The sequence below is a fragment of the Pecten maximus genome, chromosome 13 (genome assembly GCF_902652985.1).
Source record: "Pecten maximus chromosome 13, xPecMax1.1, whole genome shotgun sequence".
NCBI classification, from domain to species: Eukaryota; Metazoa; Mollusca; class Bivalvia; order Pectinida; family Pectinidae; genus Pecten; species Pecten maximus.
The window spans coordinates 20,549,186-20,566,305 of record NC_047027.1 but is presented as its reverse complement, the minus strand read 5'-3'; the positions used below and the strand labels follow the sequence as shown (position 1 = coordinate 20,566,305).

Genomic DNA, 17,120 nt, shown 5'->3' with positions numbered 1-17,120 from the left:
GCTGCAAACAAGGGACATAATAAAAATCTGACTCACTTGTGCGTTTTACATACTTGGTATCACTTAAGCATATTAACAACGCCGAGCATTATTTTTGATACATGTGTGACATGTGAGGTTGACCGGAGCAAGTGTTTGAAGATGTCTATTCGTAAGCTTTGCACAAACAGATTCATCCGCCCGCTGGATAAAACATTTTGCAGTAAGTTGATTAGATAGAAGCTTTTCAAGATGGCTGTAAAGTGAGCAACACGAATGAATGACGTGATGCAAAGCATACCCCCTCTGCCCCTCATCGTTGGTTATCGAGTCTGATTCCATGGATTCGGTGACAAAGCTCACAAAACTTAAAGCTTTTTATGGCCCAACGTGTCATCTGCACCCGGAAAGTTTTATCAGTAGCGTAATCTACGCCATCACTAGAATAGGGCGCTAGAATATGTAGCCACTTCCTGAGACCCACAAACATCCGATCTTGCAATATGAGAATTTCCATGCATAGAAGAGCTGCACATTTAAGTCCTTAGCCCGAGTTTCCTCTGGCCCTGTCACCATGTCTAGTGTAGGGCCAGAGCGCACTACTATATGAAAACGTGGAATTATCCGACACCATTTGGTGCAAATACCATAAAATCGGGTGTGACATAACACCTACCTTACATATATATGGATAAATGTTGACCCCAGAACACCCATTTAGTCCCATCTAGGTGTTTTATTAAGTCCTATAACATAAAAGTGGCCGTTGGTCAGCCTATTTATTATCTGATGTCATGTTATTGTGCCGACTGCGTCCTATTGTTTCCCAAGCACTGTTTCTTTGATGCCAGCCCGCACTCAAATCAGTGCAGAAAGTAAGATGTGATTATACTTCAGTTAGCTAAGGCAGAAGCATGTATTAGGGAGATGAGTAACAACACTATTTCCCTGTGGCTCCCTTTATCCATGACCAGTCAAGTGTATCCCTTATCGAGAGCGCCTTGTCCCCTATCACACACACGCGAGAACAGGTAAATCAGGCTTTGCGCATGTGTGTATCAATGTACCGGAACTTGCCATTACGTCATACCAAAACGTCTTCAATTTTAAATGCACACAAAAAACACATCGTTTTATGTTGGCCACTACAAAAGTTATCTACTTTATCAACTATCATACTTGTGGAATATAGTCTTAAGCTTGTTGATCATGCACATTGTTGTCATTTATCCGTATTTTCGAAAATCCATTGGGCCCTAGCACAACACTTTGAATATGTTGTCGAATGGATAAAATAAAAATGTTGTTCATTTCGTATCGCAATGAGATTTTCTCAAAACACTATATAACCTAAATTAATGTTACCCCATTACCACAAACTAACTTCCTAACGATATTCGAAACAAAACAAAAACATTATTCATAACGTTTCTTATTTTCAAAACCCCACAGTGTCTGGTTTTCTCCAATATGGCGTCAAGTGAAGACTGAACCGAGCGACCGCTAAGGATTGTGGGATGGTCAGGGGCCACCACTTAGACTATAGGGGCAAATAGAGAGTTCCTTATCTCTGTTATATATGTTTCTGGCTAAGGTCTAGATCTCTGGCTATTTTTTTGGTTCTGACGCCAACCAACCTTTAGTAACCAAACCCTATTTGACACTGCATGCATGTGCAAGTTCTGCCCTGATTTCAGTACAGACAAAAAATACAATAATATCAGTATTTACAATTCTAAACTTGATGACATTAATGGTGTGTACTTATTACAGTTTGTGTATTATATATATCCCATTTAAACAATCCAATCACTAATTCACACCTAATTAATAATAATTTGCCACAAAATACTTTGCTACATCATTCCATCGCTTCAAGTAAACATTTTTGAATATGACAAAATACAAAGTACAAAGCAAATATATATATATATAGATGACCTCCAGCGGGATATTATTAGATCTTGTATTGCAGTGTATGTATCGTAGAGGAGTGGAAATTACAAGACTAATTTCAATGAGATTGGCATCTTGCACACCAAGGATGTCATCCTCAAATGACCATATATAGCTTTTAATATGATGTTAATCAAACCAAACTGGAAGAGCTTAATTATATAATCCACATGTGTATAGTCTGTAGATGGTCATGTTGATGTAAATCATACCAGAGATGCTGTAAATGTGTAATGATAAGAAACATCAAAATAACACTGTTGTTTTGTATTATAGGATATTATTGTCAAAGAAAGCTGACAAATGCAGAAATCAGAAAGAAAAGAAATGCCCTGTTTGAGGAAGAAAAGGCGCGACAGTTTTCTCTGGTGACCCGGATTGAGAAGATAGAAGTGAAATATGAAGGTCATCCCGAACCATGCACTCTCATCATGAATAAAGGACTATCAACCCCATATCACTGTACCATGCGTAAGCTTGTTCTGGCTTTTTCAGGTTTATTTATGTCCCTAAAGAAGGTGAACAGAGTTTGTATAAATGTTTACTCTGAACCCCCAGGGGCCTGAGGGGCGGGGCCAAATAGGGAAAATAGGGTTACTCCTTTAAATCGCTACTAGTCATAAAGTTATAAATGAATTTGAACCAAATTTGGTCAGTAACATCCTTGGGGGAAGAGGAACAGAGTTTGTATAAATGTTTACTCTGAACCCCCAGGGGCCTGAGGGGCGGGGCCAAATAGGGGAAATAGGGTTACTCCTTTAAATCGCTACTAGTCATAAAGTTATGAATGAATTTGAACCAAATTTGGTCAGGAACATCCTTTGCAGAAGGGGAACAGTGTTTGTATAAATTTTTACTCTGAACCCCTAGGGACCTGAGGGGCGGGGCCAAATAGGGGAAATAGGGTTACGCCTTTAAATCGCTACTAGTCATAAAGTTATTAATGAATTTGAACCAAATTTGGTCAGTGACATCCTTGGCAGAAAGGGAACAGAGTTTGTATAATTTTTTACTCTGAACCCCAGGGGCCTGAGGGACTGGGCCAAATAGGGGAAATAGGGTTAATCCTTTAAATCGCCACTAGTCATAAAGTTATTAATGAATTTGAACCAAATTTGGTCAGTAACATTCTTGGCAGAAGGTGAACAGAGTTTGTATAAATTTTTACTCTGAACCCCCAGGGGCCTGAGGGGCGGGGCCAAATAGGGGAAATAGGGTTACACCTTTAAATCGCTACTAGTCCTAAAGTATTGAATAGCTTTTCACCAAATTTGGTCAGGAACATCCTTGAGGGGAGGGGGAACAGAGTTTATATGAATTTTTACTCTGTACCCCTAGGGGCCTAAGGGGCGGGGCCAAGTAGGGGAAATAGAGATTAGTTTTTTAATTGCTACTAGTCATAAAGTTTTAAATGGATTTTAACCAAATATGGTCAGGAATATTCATTGGAGAAGGGGAACCGAGTTGGTATAAATTTTTATTCTGAATCCCCAGGGGACTGAGGAGTGGGGTCCGATAGGGAAAATAGGGGTTAATCCTTTAAATCGCTATTAATTATTAAGTTACGAATGGATTTTAACTAAATTTTATCAGGAACATCGAGAGAGGAAGGGGGGAAAGAGTTTGTGTAAATATTGAGGGGCCTGAGGGGCGGGGCCAAATAGGGGAAATAGAGATTAGTCTTTAAATTGCTATTTGCCATAAAGTTTTAAATGGATTTTAACCAAATTTGGTCAAGAGCATCCTTAGGAGAAGGGGAACCGAGTTTGGATACATTTTTACTCTGTACCCTCAGGGGCCTGAGGGGCGGGGCCAAATAGGGAAATAGGGGTTTATCCTTTAAATCGCTATTATTCATAAAGTTATGAATGGATTTGAACCAAATTTGGTCTGGAATATTCTTAGGGGAAGGGGGAAAGAGAGTTTATATAAATATTGACTCTGACCCCCAAGGGCCCTGAAGGGAGGGGCCAAATAGGGGAAATAGAGATTTGAGTTTTAAATGGATTTGAACATTTTTATATTGTTACCCCTTGTCTGTCATTCCATCATAGTTTTTTCTGCTTATTTACTCTTTTATATATATAATAACAATTTCATCATGGGGAATTTATTCTATCAAGAGTTATATGTGGCCATTTAGATTATAAGAAATTTAATCAAAATGTTCACAAAAAAGGTAGGCCTGAAATTGGAGAGCCTTGAATAACACCAGTGGGATTTAAGAAAAAAATCAGAGAAAAAAATAAGCATACCTTGTTACCAAAGTTATAGAATCTCTGTTGGGGCATTTGTGTCTCTGTGATACATCTAGTTTATCAATTTAAGGATATATGTATTTTAAATAGACTCCCGGATATTTGTTTTAGACATGCAAGAGCTGCTTATGAATCGGACAGTGGTGGCGAAAGTCAATGGTAAATTGTGGGATATGCATCGCCCTCTTGAGGAAGATTGTTCATTAGAACTGCGACACTTTCTGGAGGCCACTCCTTTTGATAGTAACAATGTAAGTAGTTATTGTAACAGTTGTATATTGTGTCGGTGCCTCAGATAAGGCGCGTACAAGCATAATTTACACCTAGAAATTAGAAGAAGAAAAAACTCCATAGAAAAAAATAGAGACGTACACAAAACTCCCATGAATGTAGCATTACGCCTTAGACTTTGACGCGAAACATAAAAGCTCCTGTGACCGAGCCTAGTAATGTTTCCATGAGCTGCTTATAAATAATGTGCGACACATTTTTTATCGACTGACAGTGATGATGCCCAGCATAACTCTATGTACGCTTCAAGATTTGTTCCAAGCCCTGTTTGTCGCTAAGTCTAGCCGCAAGTGCTTCTAAGCACTCTATTGACTCATGATCAGATCACTAATGACATGAGGTGTGCTGTGTGAATGACAACAAGCTTAAGATGGTGCCTGCTGACAGTATTTTTTGAAACTGAATCATCTGTCAATGATAACCAGATTATCATTGAACATATTATAGACGAAATTATTAACGATTTGTAAAAGTAAACAGCATGTCAATATTCATTCAACAACGGCAAAAGCGTGGATCTGTTCATTTCCGTATCTTAAATTTTTGAGTGACGGTGACGCACAGATCATATTTAGTAAAGAATGTAGGGATGGAAAGCAAACAAGTAGAATGTTGTGTTGTTTATCTTAAGTTTGCGTACAATGACTGGAAAAGTATCTGGATTACTCCCTGTCCTTGGTCAGAGGGAGTACATCACTCCTTGATCTAAAACGTTATGTTGAGCACTGATTTGTTTTAACTATTGATGCCATAATGAAGTTATGAAGGATGGGGATTATTCTGGAATCACAGTATATTATGTAGATACGTATATACACATACAATAGGTGAGTTTATTTAACTAATACCAAGGGTCAGAGTCATAATTATAGCTTCATTAGTGCTGGAATTATTTCAATTGTCAAAGGGTTGTAAATTAATACAACACCAAAACAGGTAAAACATGCAATTCTGATGATTCTCGGAACAGCCTAATGTCATATAAATGTTTGACTCTTAAGAGGATCTTACATTGTTGTAAGGGAATATGAAACATCTAAATGACACTGAATCAATTGTGTTAATCAACTTATGAAATGTATTCCACTGCAAGTGTTAGTTAGTTGCAATTTTCGGAAGACAAACCAAATTCAGTACAATTTTAATTTTCAATCACAAAGCAATATTTTTTTCAAATGTCAGATATACATATACCGTAGGTCCATAAGCTATTTGTTTTTATGAATTGATTACAATTTTTTTTTTTTTTTCTTTCAGACATTTTGGCGCTCAATGTCATTTGTATTAGGTCACATTTTAGAGACAGGCTTCAAGGACAATATCAGAGTGGATCTGTGTTCATTTCCTCGTCCTAATGGTAAGTTTGCTCAACTGGTATTTGGTAAGATGTTGTTACAGTGCAGTGTTCATTGTTTTTTTTATGGTTACTAGTGGAGAGAGGTCGTTGGAGTTTATTTTAATAAAATTTTGTTTGGAGCATCATTGGGTAAATAAGGTGCAGATTTGCAGGGCTATATACTTATAGAGGAAATAGAAATAGATTTATTCTGAAGCATCCGTTAATTTGCTGAACAGAAGGTAGTTTTTATAAATGGAGGAATAAATCAATTACAATGAAGTCAGAAGCATATTACTCAGTGAAAAGGATTTACTTTTATATAAATTGTAGAGTTGTCCCTAGCCTATACATACAGACCCTATGGAATTCTTTCTTTAAATTGATGTAAGACAATTGCTCCATTGATCAATATTGTTTAATTCCGGATATAATTTTCATAAACATGTATCTATTTTGCAGTTAATAGTGGAAGTTTTGTGTACGATGCAAATCTCGGCACCGCAACTACAGACTACACAATAAACGAGGTGATTACATGGATTACTGACATTATATAAATCACATTTACTGGAGATGTGACTACTGTATTCATGCTCCAGTATATGCAGTGTTACATCCTTGATACTCCAGGGGTGACGGTCACTTTCTCTCCCTGTACCCCAGCTCCCTGGAATAAATCCTAGCAAAATCAAATGCTCAGTCTTTGCCCTTTTGCAGATAGGTGTACATCAAATGTATATTTTGCTATACCATTAAATTGACTTGCTTTGAACTTGGTTGTAGCTCCTCTGTGATCATCAAAAGAAATGCATCAGCTTAGCAATTTGTCTGGTTTTTTTCATGACACCCAATCAAATAGCTGGTCGCATGCTTTCAACTTTTGTCATGACATATTCCACAGTTACAGAGATTGAGTGTAAGACGAGGAGTATTGAAGTTGGCAGTGTTAACTCCAGGATGTTAATCAGCTTTTAGCATCATTAGATGTTCAAATCTCCCTTTGTCCATGGCAAATTCCTCCACTATTCACTATAATTCTCAATAAGCATTGAAGAGATCTTTCCCAGATTTCATTTTTAGGTTCCCCTTAGTCTTTTCTTGTGCATGTGGTATTTTCAGATTAATCGGAAGAAAAACTGGAGTGGTATTCTTAAATTTTATTTGCAGGTTTCCCCGGCCCTTGGTTCTTTTTCTACATGTGATATTTTCAAACTTGTCAAATGAAGTTGGAAGCAATTTAGCAAATGACTTATTTTCAAAAACAAAAAAGCAATAAATAAATAAAAAATGCTGGATTGATTATTTGATGATAAGGCATGTTTTCCCTTTGTCATCAATTTGGTGACTGATCGGGGAAAAAAAACAACAAAACCCAGGTCTGAATGGATAAGATGTATAACATGTTGGAAAAATATCAGAAATTTCTCTTTCACATCACTCAAATGTTATAATCAATAGGTGAAATGATTGAGATACTTTTACAGGGCAATTTCTAACTTTGCAATATTGTATTATTCTTCAGAGTGTATTAAGGGGCTTGAGCGCTATCGGATATCGACTGAGTGCACAAAACCTACCATTTGAACCTCTGTACTTGGATTTATCTGTTGCTGAGAAGATGTTCGAGGATAATCCATACAAGTCTCAGCAGCTTGTTGCTATAGCGTCACAGTCAGAAAGCAAATCAAAAGTGAAAGTGTATCGAATGGGTGACCACATCGACATGAGCAATGGACCTCTGATGTCATCCACCTCCCACATCTCATCCTTCAGGGTCACAGGGGTCAGTACATTATGTATATACTTAGTATATATATGATCAGGGTCACAGGGGTCAATAAAGACTATCAGGGTCACATGGGGTCAATACATTATGTATATACTTAATATAATCAGGGTCATAGGGGTCAATATGTACTATCAAGGTCACAGAGTCAGTATACGTATATATAATCAGGGTCACAGGATGCAGTGTATATTATCAGGGTTACAGGAGTCAATATAGACTATCAGGGTCACATGAGGTCAGTATAGACTATCAGGGTCACATGAGGTCAGTATAGACTATCAGGGTCACATGAGGTCAGTATAGACTATCAGGGTCACAGGAGGTCAGTATAGACTATCAGGGTCACATGAGGTCAGTTTAGACTATGAGGGTCACATGAGGTCAGTATAGACTATCATGGTCACATGTGGTCAGTATAGACTATCAGGGTCACATGAGGACAGTATAGACCATCAGGGTCACATGAGGTCAGTATAGACTATCAGGGTCACATGAGGTCAGTATACACCATCAGGGTCACATGAGGTCAGTATAGACTATCAGGGTCACATGAGGTCAGTATACACCATCAGGGTCACATGAGGTCAGTATAGACTATGAGGGTCACATGAGGTCAGTATAGACTATCAGGGTCACATGAGGTCAGTATAGACTATGAGGGTCACATGAGGTCAGTTTATACTATCAAGGTCACATGAGGTCAGTATAGACTATCATGGTCAAATGAGGTCAGTATAGACTATCAGGGTCACATGAGGTCAGTATAGACCATCAGGGTCACATGAGATCAGTAAAGACTATCAGGGTCACATGAGGTCAGTATAGACTATCAGGGTCACATGAGGTCAGTAAAGACTATCAGGGTCACATGAGGTCAGTATAGACCATCAGGGTCACATGAGGTCAGTATAGACTATCAGGGTCACATGAGGTCAGTATAGACTATCATGGTCACATGAGGTCAGTATATACTATCAGGGTCACATGAGGTCAGTATAGACTATCAGGGTCACATGTGGTCAGTATAGACTATGAGGGTCACATGAGGTCAGTATAGACTATCAGGGTCACATGAGGTCAGTATAGACTATCAGGGTCACATGAGGTCAGTATAGACTATCAGGGTCACATGAGGTCAGTATAGACTAGCATGGTCACATGTGGTCAGTATAGACTATCAGGGTCACATGAGGTCAGTATAGACTATGAGGGTCACATGTGGTCAGTATAGACTATCAGGGTCACATGAGGTCAGTATAGACTATCATGGTCACATGAGGTCAGTATAGACTATGAGGGTCACATGAGGTCAGTATAGACTATGAGGGTCACATGAGGTCAGTATAGACTATGAGGGTCACATGAGGTCAGTATAGACTATCAGGGTCACATGAGGTCAGTATAGATTATTATACCTTTACGTTTTTTTCTCTATATAAAAGTAATGTGATAATTTGACTATCAGCCTCGAGAGGATTGCGCATTTGTTTCTAGGACTATCACACCGTGTGACAGTTCGAAAAAACTGTCACACGGCAAACTGTCACACGGCGAACTGTCACACCCCTGCTGTAACGTCGTCAGAACGTTTGAAAGACACCACGACATGCAAGCGCTTAATTGACACAGATTGTTTGTTGTTGCAGACGGTAGCCTAACATTTTGTTTTCTCTCACGAAACTGTCAAACATGGATCAACACACGCATTTTCAAAACGCCACAGACGTAGAGATTGAGTCATTATTAACGGACAGAGATAGCCAAAACACTATAAAAGCATTATACGAGATACCGACAACGGATTTTAACCTATTTCTTAGAAACTTTTACGTTGATATCCGAAAGGCTAATGGTGAGTTTTATGCCAAGAAAAAACGTAAAGGTATAATAAAACAGTTATCAAATGGGGTAATTCGGGCAATAGTAATTTTGTCAGCCCCTCATCAACAACTGTTGCCCTCGGGCTAAAGCCCTCGTGCAACAGTTGTTGCCTCGGGGCTGACAAAATTACTATTGCCCTCATACCCATTTGATAACTGTATACTATAAGGGTCACATGAGGTCAGTATAGACTATGAGGGTCACATGAGGTCAGTATAGACTATCATGGTCACATGAGGTCAGTATAGACTATGAGGGTCACATGAGGTCAGTATAGACCATCAGGGTCACATGAGGTCAGTATAGACCATCAGGGTCACATGAGGTCAGTATAGACCATCAGGGTCACATGAGGACAGTATAGACCATCAGGGTCACATGAGGTCAGTATAGACTATCAGGGTCACATGAGGTCAGTATACACCATCAGGGTCACATGAGGTCAGTATAGACTATCAGGGTCACATGAGGTCAGTATACACCATCAGGGTCACATGAGGTCAGTATAGACTATGAGGGTCACATGAGGTCAGTATAGACTATCAGGGTCACATGAGGTCAGTATAGACTATGAGGGTCACATGAGGTCAGTTTATACTATCAAGGTCACATGAGGTCAGTATAGACTATCATGGTCAAATGAGGTCAGTATAGACTATCAGGGTCACATGAGGTCAGTATAGACTATCAGGGTCACATGAGGTCAGTATAGACTATCAGGGTCACATGAGGTCAGTATGTACTATCTGATATAGTGATCCACCTTTCTCTCCTTGGTAGAGATTCAGTTCTGCTCTTCAGAAGATTTCTAGTTTCCCTGTTTTTTTTGTATTTTTTACTTCGCCATCATCCAATCGTACATGATAACATTTTTTTCTACAGGTTCATCCCATCACAACAGGCTATGGTCAGATGCACCGAGTCCAGGGATTGGCTATACCTAGTGGTCTTAAGGTAAGATAGAATTGCCTCCCTTTGTTAAATTGTGTTTAAAACAGAAAAGCAGCTCACACAAAGGATTTTTGATATGCAAAATTCATTGAATACAGTCAAACCTCATTATTTGGAAGTCATTAGAATCATGAAAAAATTGAGATATCCTAAGTCTAATAGGTAACTAGGTAAATTTTATATACACTTAGTTTTTACTGTCAGAACAGAATTTTAACTTTGAGTTGTCGTCTATACTAGTTATCAGGTCTGAGAGTTTGACTGTACAAATGCATTCCTTATCTGACTTTCTGAAGCATTTCAAACATATCAGAGATATCGCTACAAAATATATAGATGTAGCATTTCCTGTTTGTGCAGTAATCTTACATAACTTTGATATTTTAGCTACATTACTGGGCATTTGATCAACTTGCAGAACGAGCTGCCAAACTGGTAAGTTGTAGCCCGAATTTCTTAACGTTTGACATCATCATCTCATTTGGATATAGTCTATTGATAATTTTATAGCACATGCCATATAGTGTATGTTACACACATCGACTTACTGAATAAACACAGTTGTGACACAGATCAAATTATTAACCCTGGGATATTTTCTCATCCTTATACATGTAATTTGATATGATATAAGCCTTTAAGACTCATAGTTTATCAAATTTTAGCTCTTATTTCATCAGTTCCATATTTCATAGCCTTAGGTATGATTCTGTTTATCACATAACTCGTATTTATGGGAATATAGGTTATAATGAAATGTTAGAACAGTTCGGTCATGTGATAATGAGGATTTCTCATGATAGTCTCCTTAGTGAAAATATTATATGCATGTTTGACATATGGGAAAATACAATGTTCCTAAAGGTAAAAAAAATCATTGAAATCCTCACAAACTACCATTGATATCATGGTATGTGGTACGATAGCTCTCAACTGTTCACAATTCAGATAAAACTTACTATAAAAGGATCGAGTCCAGCACAATAGATCCAAATTCAATAACAACTTTCATCATTAAATTTGGATTGAGGAAGAATCTGTTGTCTTTGACTCCCTTTTTTAATTAACAGTAATTAATGTTTAAAATATTTTTGTTTTTGTTTTCAGAATATGGATGCTGTGCTTCCATATATTCGTGAAAAGAAGGAGGAAGTGTTAGAAAAACAATAGAAAGAGTGCTTATGATATTTGTTGTTAATTTGAATATTGAAATTATTAAATTGATATGTATGTAACTAGCAAAATGTTTTTATTCTTTTTGTTTAAAGTCAAACATGACAATACACTTATCAATTTCATAATTAAAAAAAATTCTTTTTAAGAAAAATCTGAAAATGTGCTGTATCTAATTAAGCCTATACTCTGACTGTATATAGGTGCAGGACAATTGATATGTGTTGATAGTGCTTTCCCAACCTAAACCACACGGAGACTGTAATATAAATGGTAGATTTGATTAATAGAATCTTACATCGGCCTGTACCATGGACAGGGATATCTCAACCCCACTGAAAGAGTCTTTCTGGCCAGCACTTAGCATGCGGAGTGTTGGCAAGTTAAACTCTTACAAAAGGCTTGAGATATCCCTGTCCATCGTACAGGCCGATGTTCGATTATTTTTCTCATATAAAGTACTTAAAAAAGTAACAAATTATCAAATGTTTTGAATCTTTCATGGCGCCATCATGAAAATTTGCTTCAAAAATGTTATCAATTTGCCATGTGACTTTGCTCCTTAAAATGATGAAGCTATTGTGAGTAGTGTTATAGTGCTTGTCTGCTGTCCCTACCCCGTGTGACATTGATTTACCCCATCCCTAGGTTCCAGGGTATCGCCCTCTAAAGTATATGAGAATATTTCCTTAAAAAATCAAAAGATCTAAACCATGTGTACTTTTATGTACTAGCATCTTTGTATGATACTGAAATACCTGCACTGTCTTATTGGAGCACTCATCGATATACACCAGTACAACGGATAATTGGTCCTTTCCAAATGTAGGTCGGACACCTGCTAGCAGTAGGATTCCTTACAGGCATATCTAACACTGACCCACTATTTCCTCTGGCCCGACACTTGACTTAATTCGACATTCTGACATTCATGTACAACCTGAGAAGATGAGCTTGAGTTTCCTCTGGCCCTTACACCAGACTTTGACATTCTGACATTCATTTTAAATCTGAGAAGATGAGCTTGAGTTTCCTCTGGCCCTTACACCAGACTTTGACATTCTGACATTCATTTTAAACCTGAGAAGATGAGCTTGAGTTTCCTCTGGCACTTTAACCAAACTTTGACATTCTGACATTCATTTTAAACCCGAGAAGATGAGCTTGAGTTTCCTCTGGCCCTTACACCAGACTTTGACATTCTGACATTAAACCTATGAAGATGAGCTTGAGTTTCCTTTGGCCCCGACACCAGACATTGACATTCACGTATGACATTGAGGTGTTTTTCAACCTGTAGTTATTGCACAATGCATTTGTTTAAGGAGTGACAACCAAGTTGAAAGCCAGCTATTTTAACGGTATGCGACCTTGACCTTGGTTGCTGCTCATTTCTGATTTGTTAACGGTCCTCAGTTTGGTGTAAAAAGGGAGATAACAAAGGAAGGTACCAGTATATAGTATTGAGGATGAAATGCTGAATGCAAAAGATTAACCTGGAAAAAATCCTATAGACATACATTTATGTAACCATGTAACAATCTAACTAAATAAACTGATTATTTATGCTACATAAAGTATTGATTTGTAAAACTACAAATGATATCTATTAATTAGTATTGGTGTTTATAAATCTAAGTCTATGAATTTTATAAGAAAGTCATATAACCCATGGAAAAAGCCGAGATTACGGCCATTTACCATATGTGGTTGATAGTTTTACCACTACCGCGGTGGCCGAGTGGTTAAGGTGTCCCGACACTTTATCACTAGCCCTCCACCTCTGGGTTGCGAGTTCGAAACCTACGTGGGGCAGTTGCCAGGTAATGACAGTAGGCCGGTGGTTTTTCTCCGGGTACTCCGGCTTTCCTCCACCTCCAAACCTGGCACGTCCTTAAATGACCCTGGCTGTTAATAGGACGTTAAACAAAATAAACTAAAGTAAGTTTTACCACACATACAGACAAACAATTAGGGAATTCTACCTGTTTACAAAAGACACACAAAATATTAACACTTTTCGTTACAAATTAAATTTTGTATACTTCTAGAACTCGTCCATCATGAAATAGTCTCCAATTTATTTCAAATTGTTCAATAATAGTGTCAATTGCATGTAAACTGTTCCACTGTTCAAATGAATTATTCAATATGGCATGCAGGTAATCGCAAATATACCTCAGGGGTTGAAGTCCACCTGCAGTTTCCTACCCGATTTATTGGCTGCAGTCTCAAACTTAGGATTGTACAAAAGACGCACAAGAATTAAAAGCTATAAGCACCAAATCTTATATATATCAATCAAAATTAGACAAAATCTGGTAAAATTACAAGATGAAAAATGCCACTTGGTCAAAACTTATTTGTATAAAAAAGTATAAAATTGCAAAATAAAAAAAAAGTTAATTAAAAAAGTGTTAGTAAACAAGAAATATGATACATTTTTACACACTTATATTGAGGTATCCGTCGTCTGTCGTCTGGTGCTAACTTTTCCCCTTAAACAATTTCTTCATAATCAAGAGGAACAGAGACCTGGGCTACCAAAATTGTTCTTTTGAATGGCCTTGACCTACATGTAAATTCATGTTGGCAGGGATCAAATGCATGTGGAATTCACAGGGATCAAATGGGCAAAATTGTTTAAACAGTCTCTTTAATTGTTGATAAGCAAAAGGTCAGATGTTGGGCTTATAACATCCTCATGTGAAGGGCTACCAAGTTTGTTCAAATGAATGACCTTGACCTACATTCAAGGTCATGGGCAATTACCAAAACGATTGACACAACTTCTTCTCAATGACCAAGCGACCCAGAGACCTGATATGGGGTATGTAGCATGCTAGGATAAAGGGCTATTGAATTTGTTTCAATGAATGACTTTGACCTACATTCAAAGCCTAGCTACTCCTGCTTAGCGCTCAGCATATTAGGAGTGGGACGACTGGTTGGCCCATTGTCAGTATAATGTGACCGGGTGGGGTGTCCTGCTTGGTGTCTTCGGCAGTATGCTTCAGTGATGTAGCACTATATGAATCGGCAAAAGTTCCGGCCTATCACCAGGAGACAATATAACACAAATATACCGCAGCCTCCCAAAACACGCATACGCACTCACCACACACATGCATATCGCACGTCCTTAAATGACCTTAGGTAGCAGTGTACAGTAAAAATGCCAAATTCTGAAAAATATGGCACATGTTTTAGATATGTAAACATTGCCAGTTAACCTTACATATAACCTCTAATAAAGTATATATATTTGAAATCTGTACAACATTTGCAATTTTAATAGAGCTCTGAAGGATAAGTAAACTGATATTTTCTGTGATTTTTAGAGCTGTGAATACCATGGTAACAGCTTAAAAAATTCTCAAAAATTGCAAAATATTATGATATTTGACCCAAAATGGCACAATTCTCTACACAATTTTTTTCCTGAAACCTATTTAAAATTAAATATCTCTATCCCAAAGACAGAATTAATCTTGTTTGGACATATGTTGTAAATTAAGTTTTTCCGCTATCTTACCTTATGTTAATAGGACGTTAAACAAAATAAACCAAACTTAGAATCAGATGAGAAATACAGGCTCATTGGGCCTCTTATGGAAGAAAATAGTGAATTTGGTTCATTATTTAATATTAAAACATTTTTTACAGGCAGATAATTTTACGAAATGAATATGATCTATTGAAAAACTAAATACATATATAAATAATTTGTATTTTCTGTTTTTAAAATACTGAATATTGCGTTCAAGGTTTTCATCCCGCTGCAGTTGTTTCCCTTTAGTTGGAGCTCTTCATTAGTCATTGTTGACAGTTGTGTCAGTGCATCCGTGACCCTCACAGACAGCTGCATTTTCACTCGTGAAGACAATACCTAGGTGATAGAATGGATAACGAAGAAGAAGATTTGAAGAAGAGACCTTCAGGTAGTCAAAGCGAACAAGATGGCCCTATTTGATTATTTTGAAGCAGTGCCTGATCGCCATTGCAGGCGATGTTTCTAATACAAACCCATTTCCTGTCACGGACTAACTAGTATTGTTTTAGGGCGCAAATTATTATATCTAAAATCGATCGGATTGATTAACAATTGTACCTGCTATGTTTAGACCTCTGATTCAGGCAGAATGCCAAGAAGTACAAAGAAATTATGGCTAAATATAACCAGATCTAGACTACCTATTTAGTTATTATTGTCAGCTGATCGTCTGCATTGCAGCATTTTTTTATGCATACAGTAGTCTACAGTCTACAACAATATACCGATGTTTAAAACAGCCAGATATGTTGTGTTGTCGCGCGAATGAAACAATTCTTTTAAGGTTTATGTTATGCCAGGCATCATAAAGACTTTTATATATTAGAAATTTTATATATATAGTTGGCAATCCAGTCCTGGCAAATGATCAATAAAAAACATATATGCATAGATATATTTAGCCTGTTGTCTCAAATCGGTTAATACACATATACACAACACGTTCAACAGGATACATTGTATATACCTCCTAAGGCAATGAAGCATGCTCTAGGTGTCGGCCGGGAGACAGATGGGGTCATATTTACCAGTAACACTATATACACAAATAAACCAAACAAATTAAACAAGAGTTTTTATGTTATGATAGTGGGGGTAGCGATACATGCATGTTAGTGGCTTGGGAAATCACTAACATAACTAGCCTAAGTTTTCTCTAGCCCTGTCACCATGTCTGGTACCAGACATGGTGACAGGGCCAGAGGAAACTCAGGCTATAACATATATATATATAACATGACATCATATCCCCTGCTTCCAATGTGTTTCAGACCCATGTCATTTTCTAGGGAGAGTGGCATGGCTGACTCATCACAATAGTGTTTTGGCCTTTATATAAAGAGATCTGCAGGCTACCAAGGCATTTGTGCAATATACAACTGCATATTTGCAGTCATAGAATGCTACAAGCACTGTAACCCCATGCATTTGAATTTGGGCTGACAATAGTTGAGCTGAATATGCTATATAAACAAAAAATGTATTATACCCAGTTTGAAATTTAGCATATATCGCCAACATACATAGCTTTGATTGATCCAGTAAAATTCATGACTTCCTGGTATGTTTACGGAAACCTGTGATTGTTACTTCACGTTTCATGATACTGCTGTCTGCTAGACAGACAAGAGATTCTATATTACATTAGCCTTTAGCTGAGCCGGATGTCACAGAGACAAGCGACGTGATTTGTCAAAAACAGATATAAAAGGAGCAGGTCAGTGTGGCTTGTACATAATGTTAAATCGCCGGAGACTGATAATATACAGTGAAGTGCCATAAGTATTCGGTCACATAATATTTCAACTACATACTTCATGCCTTTTGACAAATTTTCAATGAATTTTTATGACATTGCATTTTTCAGTGAATTTTCTGGAAATTCCACTCATTAGCAGACATTTGTCAGCTCTTTCACCTGATATTTTTTACATACTTTTTCGTTCTTTA

General features: G+C 37.6%; 2 protein-coding genes across 8 annotated transcripts in view; both read left to right on the top strand.

Annotated features, from left to right (window-relative positions):
• Positions 1–69: 69 nt before the first annotated feature.
• Positions 70–11,688, top strand: LOC117341192 (39S ribosomal protein L39, mitochondrial-like). Its single transcript, XM_033903048.1, has 9 exons — positions 70–202; positions 2,212–2,406; positions 4,305–4,444; positions 5,742–5,841; positions 6,283–6,350; positions 7,346–7,606; positions 10,376–10,447; positions 10,832–10,879; positions 11,552–11,688. Exons 1-9 carry the CDS (start codon positions 142–144, stop codon positions 11,612–11,614), a joined length of 1,008 nt encoding a protein of 335 aa, XP_033758939.1. The 5' UTR covers positions 70–141; the 3' UTR covers positions 11,615–11,688.
• Positions 11,689–15,446: 3,758 nt separating this feature from the next.
• The window catches only part of LOC117341131 (AMP deaminase 2-like), a 51,557-nt gene continuing 49,883 nt past the window's right edge, over positions 15,447–17,120 (top strand). For all 7 annotated transcript variants that reach the window (XM_033902980.1, XM_033902978.1, XM_033902977.1 and 4 more), the window contains exon 1: positions 15,447–15,558. In XM_033902980.1, coding sequence (XP_033758871.1) covers positions 15,519–15,558 — 40 coding nt within the window. In that variant the 5' untranslated portion in view covers positions 15,447–15,518. The remainder of the gene's footprint in view (positions 15,559–17,120) is intronic.

What these genes read in the sequence shown, in the direction of transcription:
- LOC117341192 (XM_033903048.1), top strand. Translation starts at nt 142, where the DNA reads ATGTCTATTCGTAAGCTTTGCACAAACAGATTCATCCGCCCGCTGGAT. An exon ending in GCTGGATAAAACATTTTGCA is followed by an intron (nt 203 to 2,211) that starts GTAAGTTGATTA and finishes TTTGTATTATAG; the next exon opens with GATATTATTGTCAAAGAAAG. An exon ending in CAGACTACACAATAAACGAG is followed by an intron (nt 6,351 to 7,345) that starts GTGATTACATGG and finishes ATTATTCTTCAG; the next exon opens with AGTGTATTAAGGGGCTTGAG.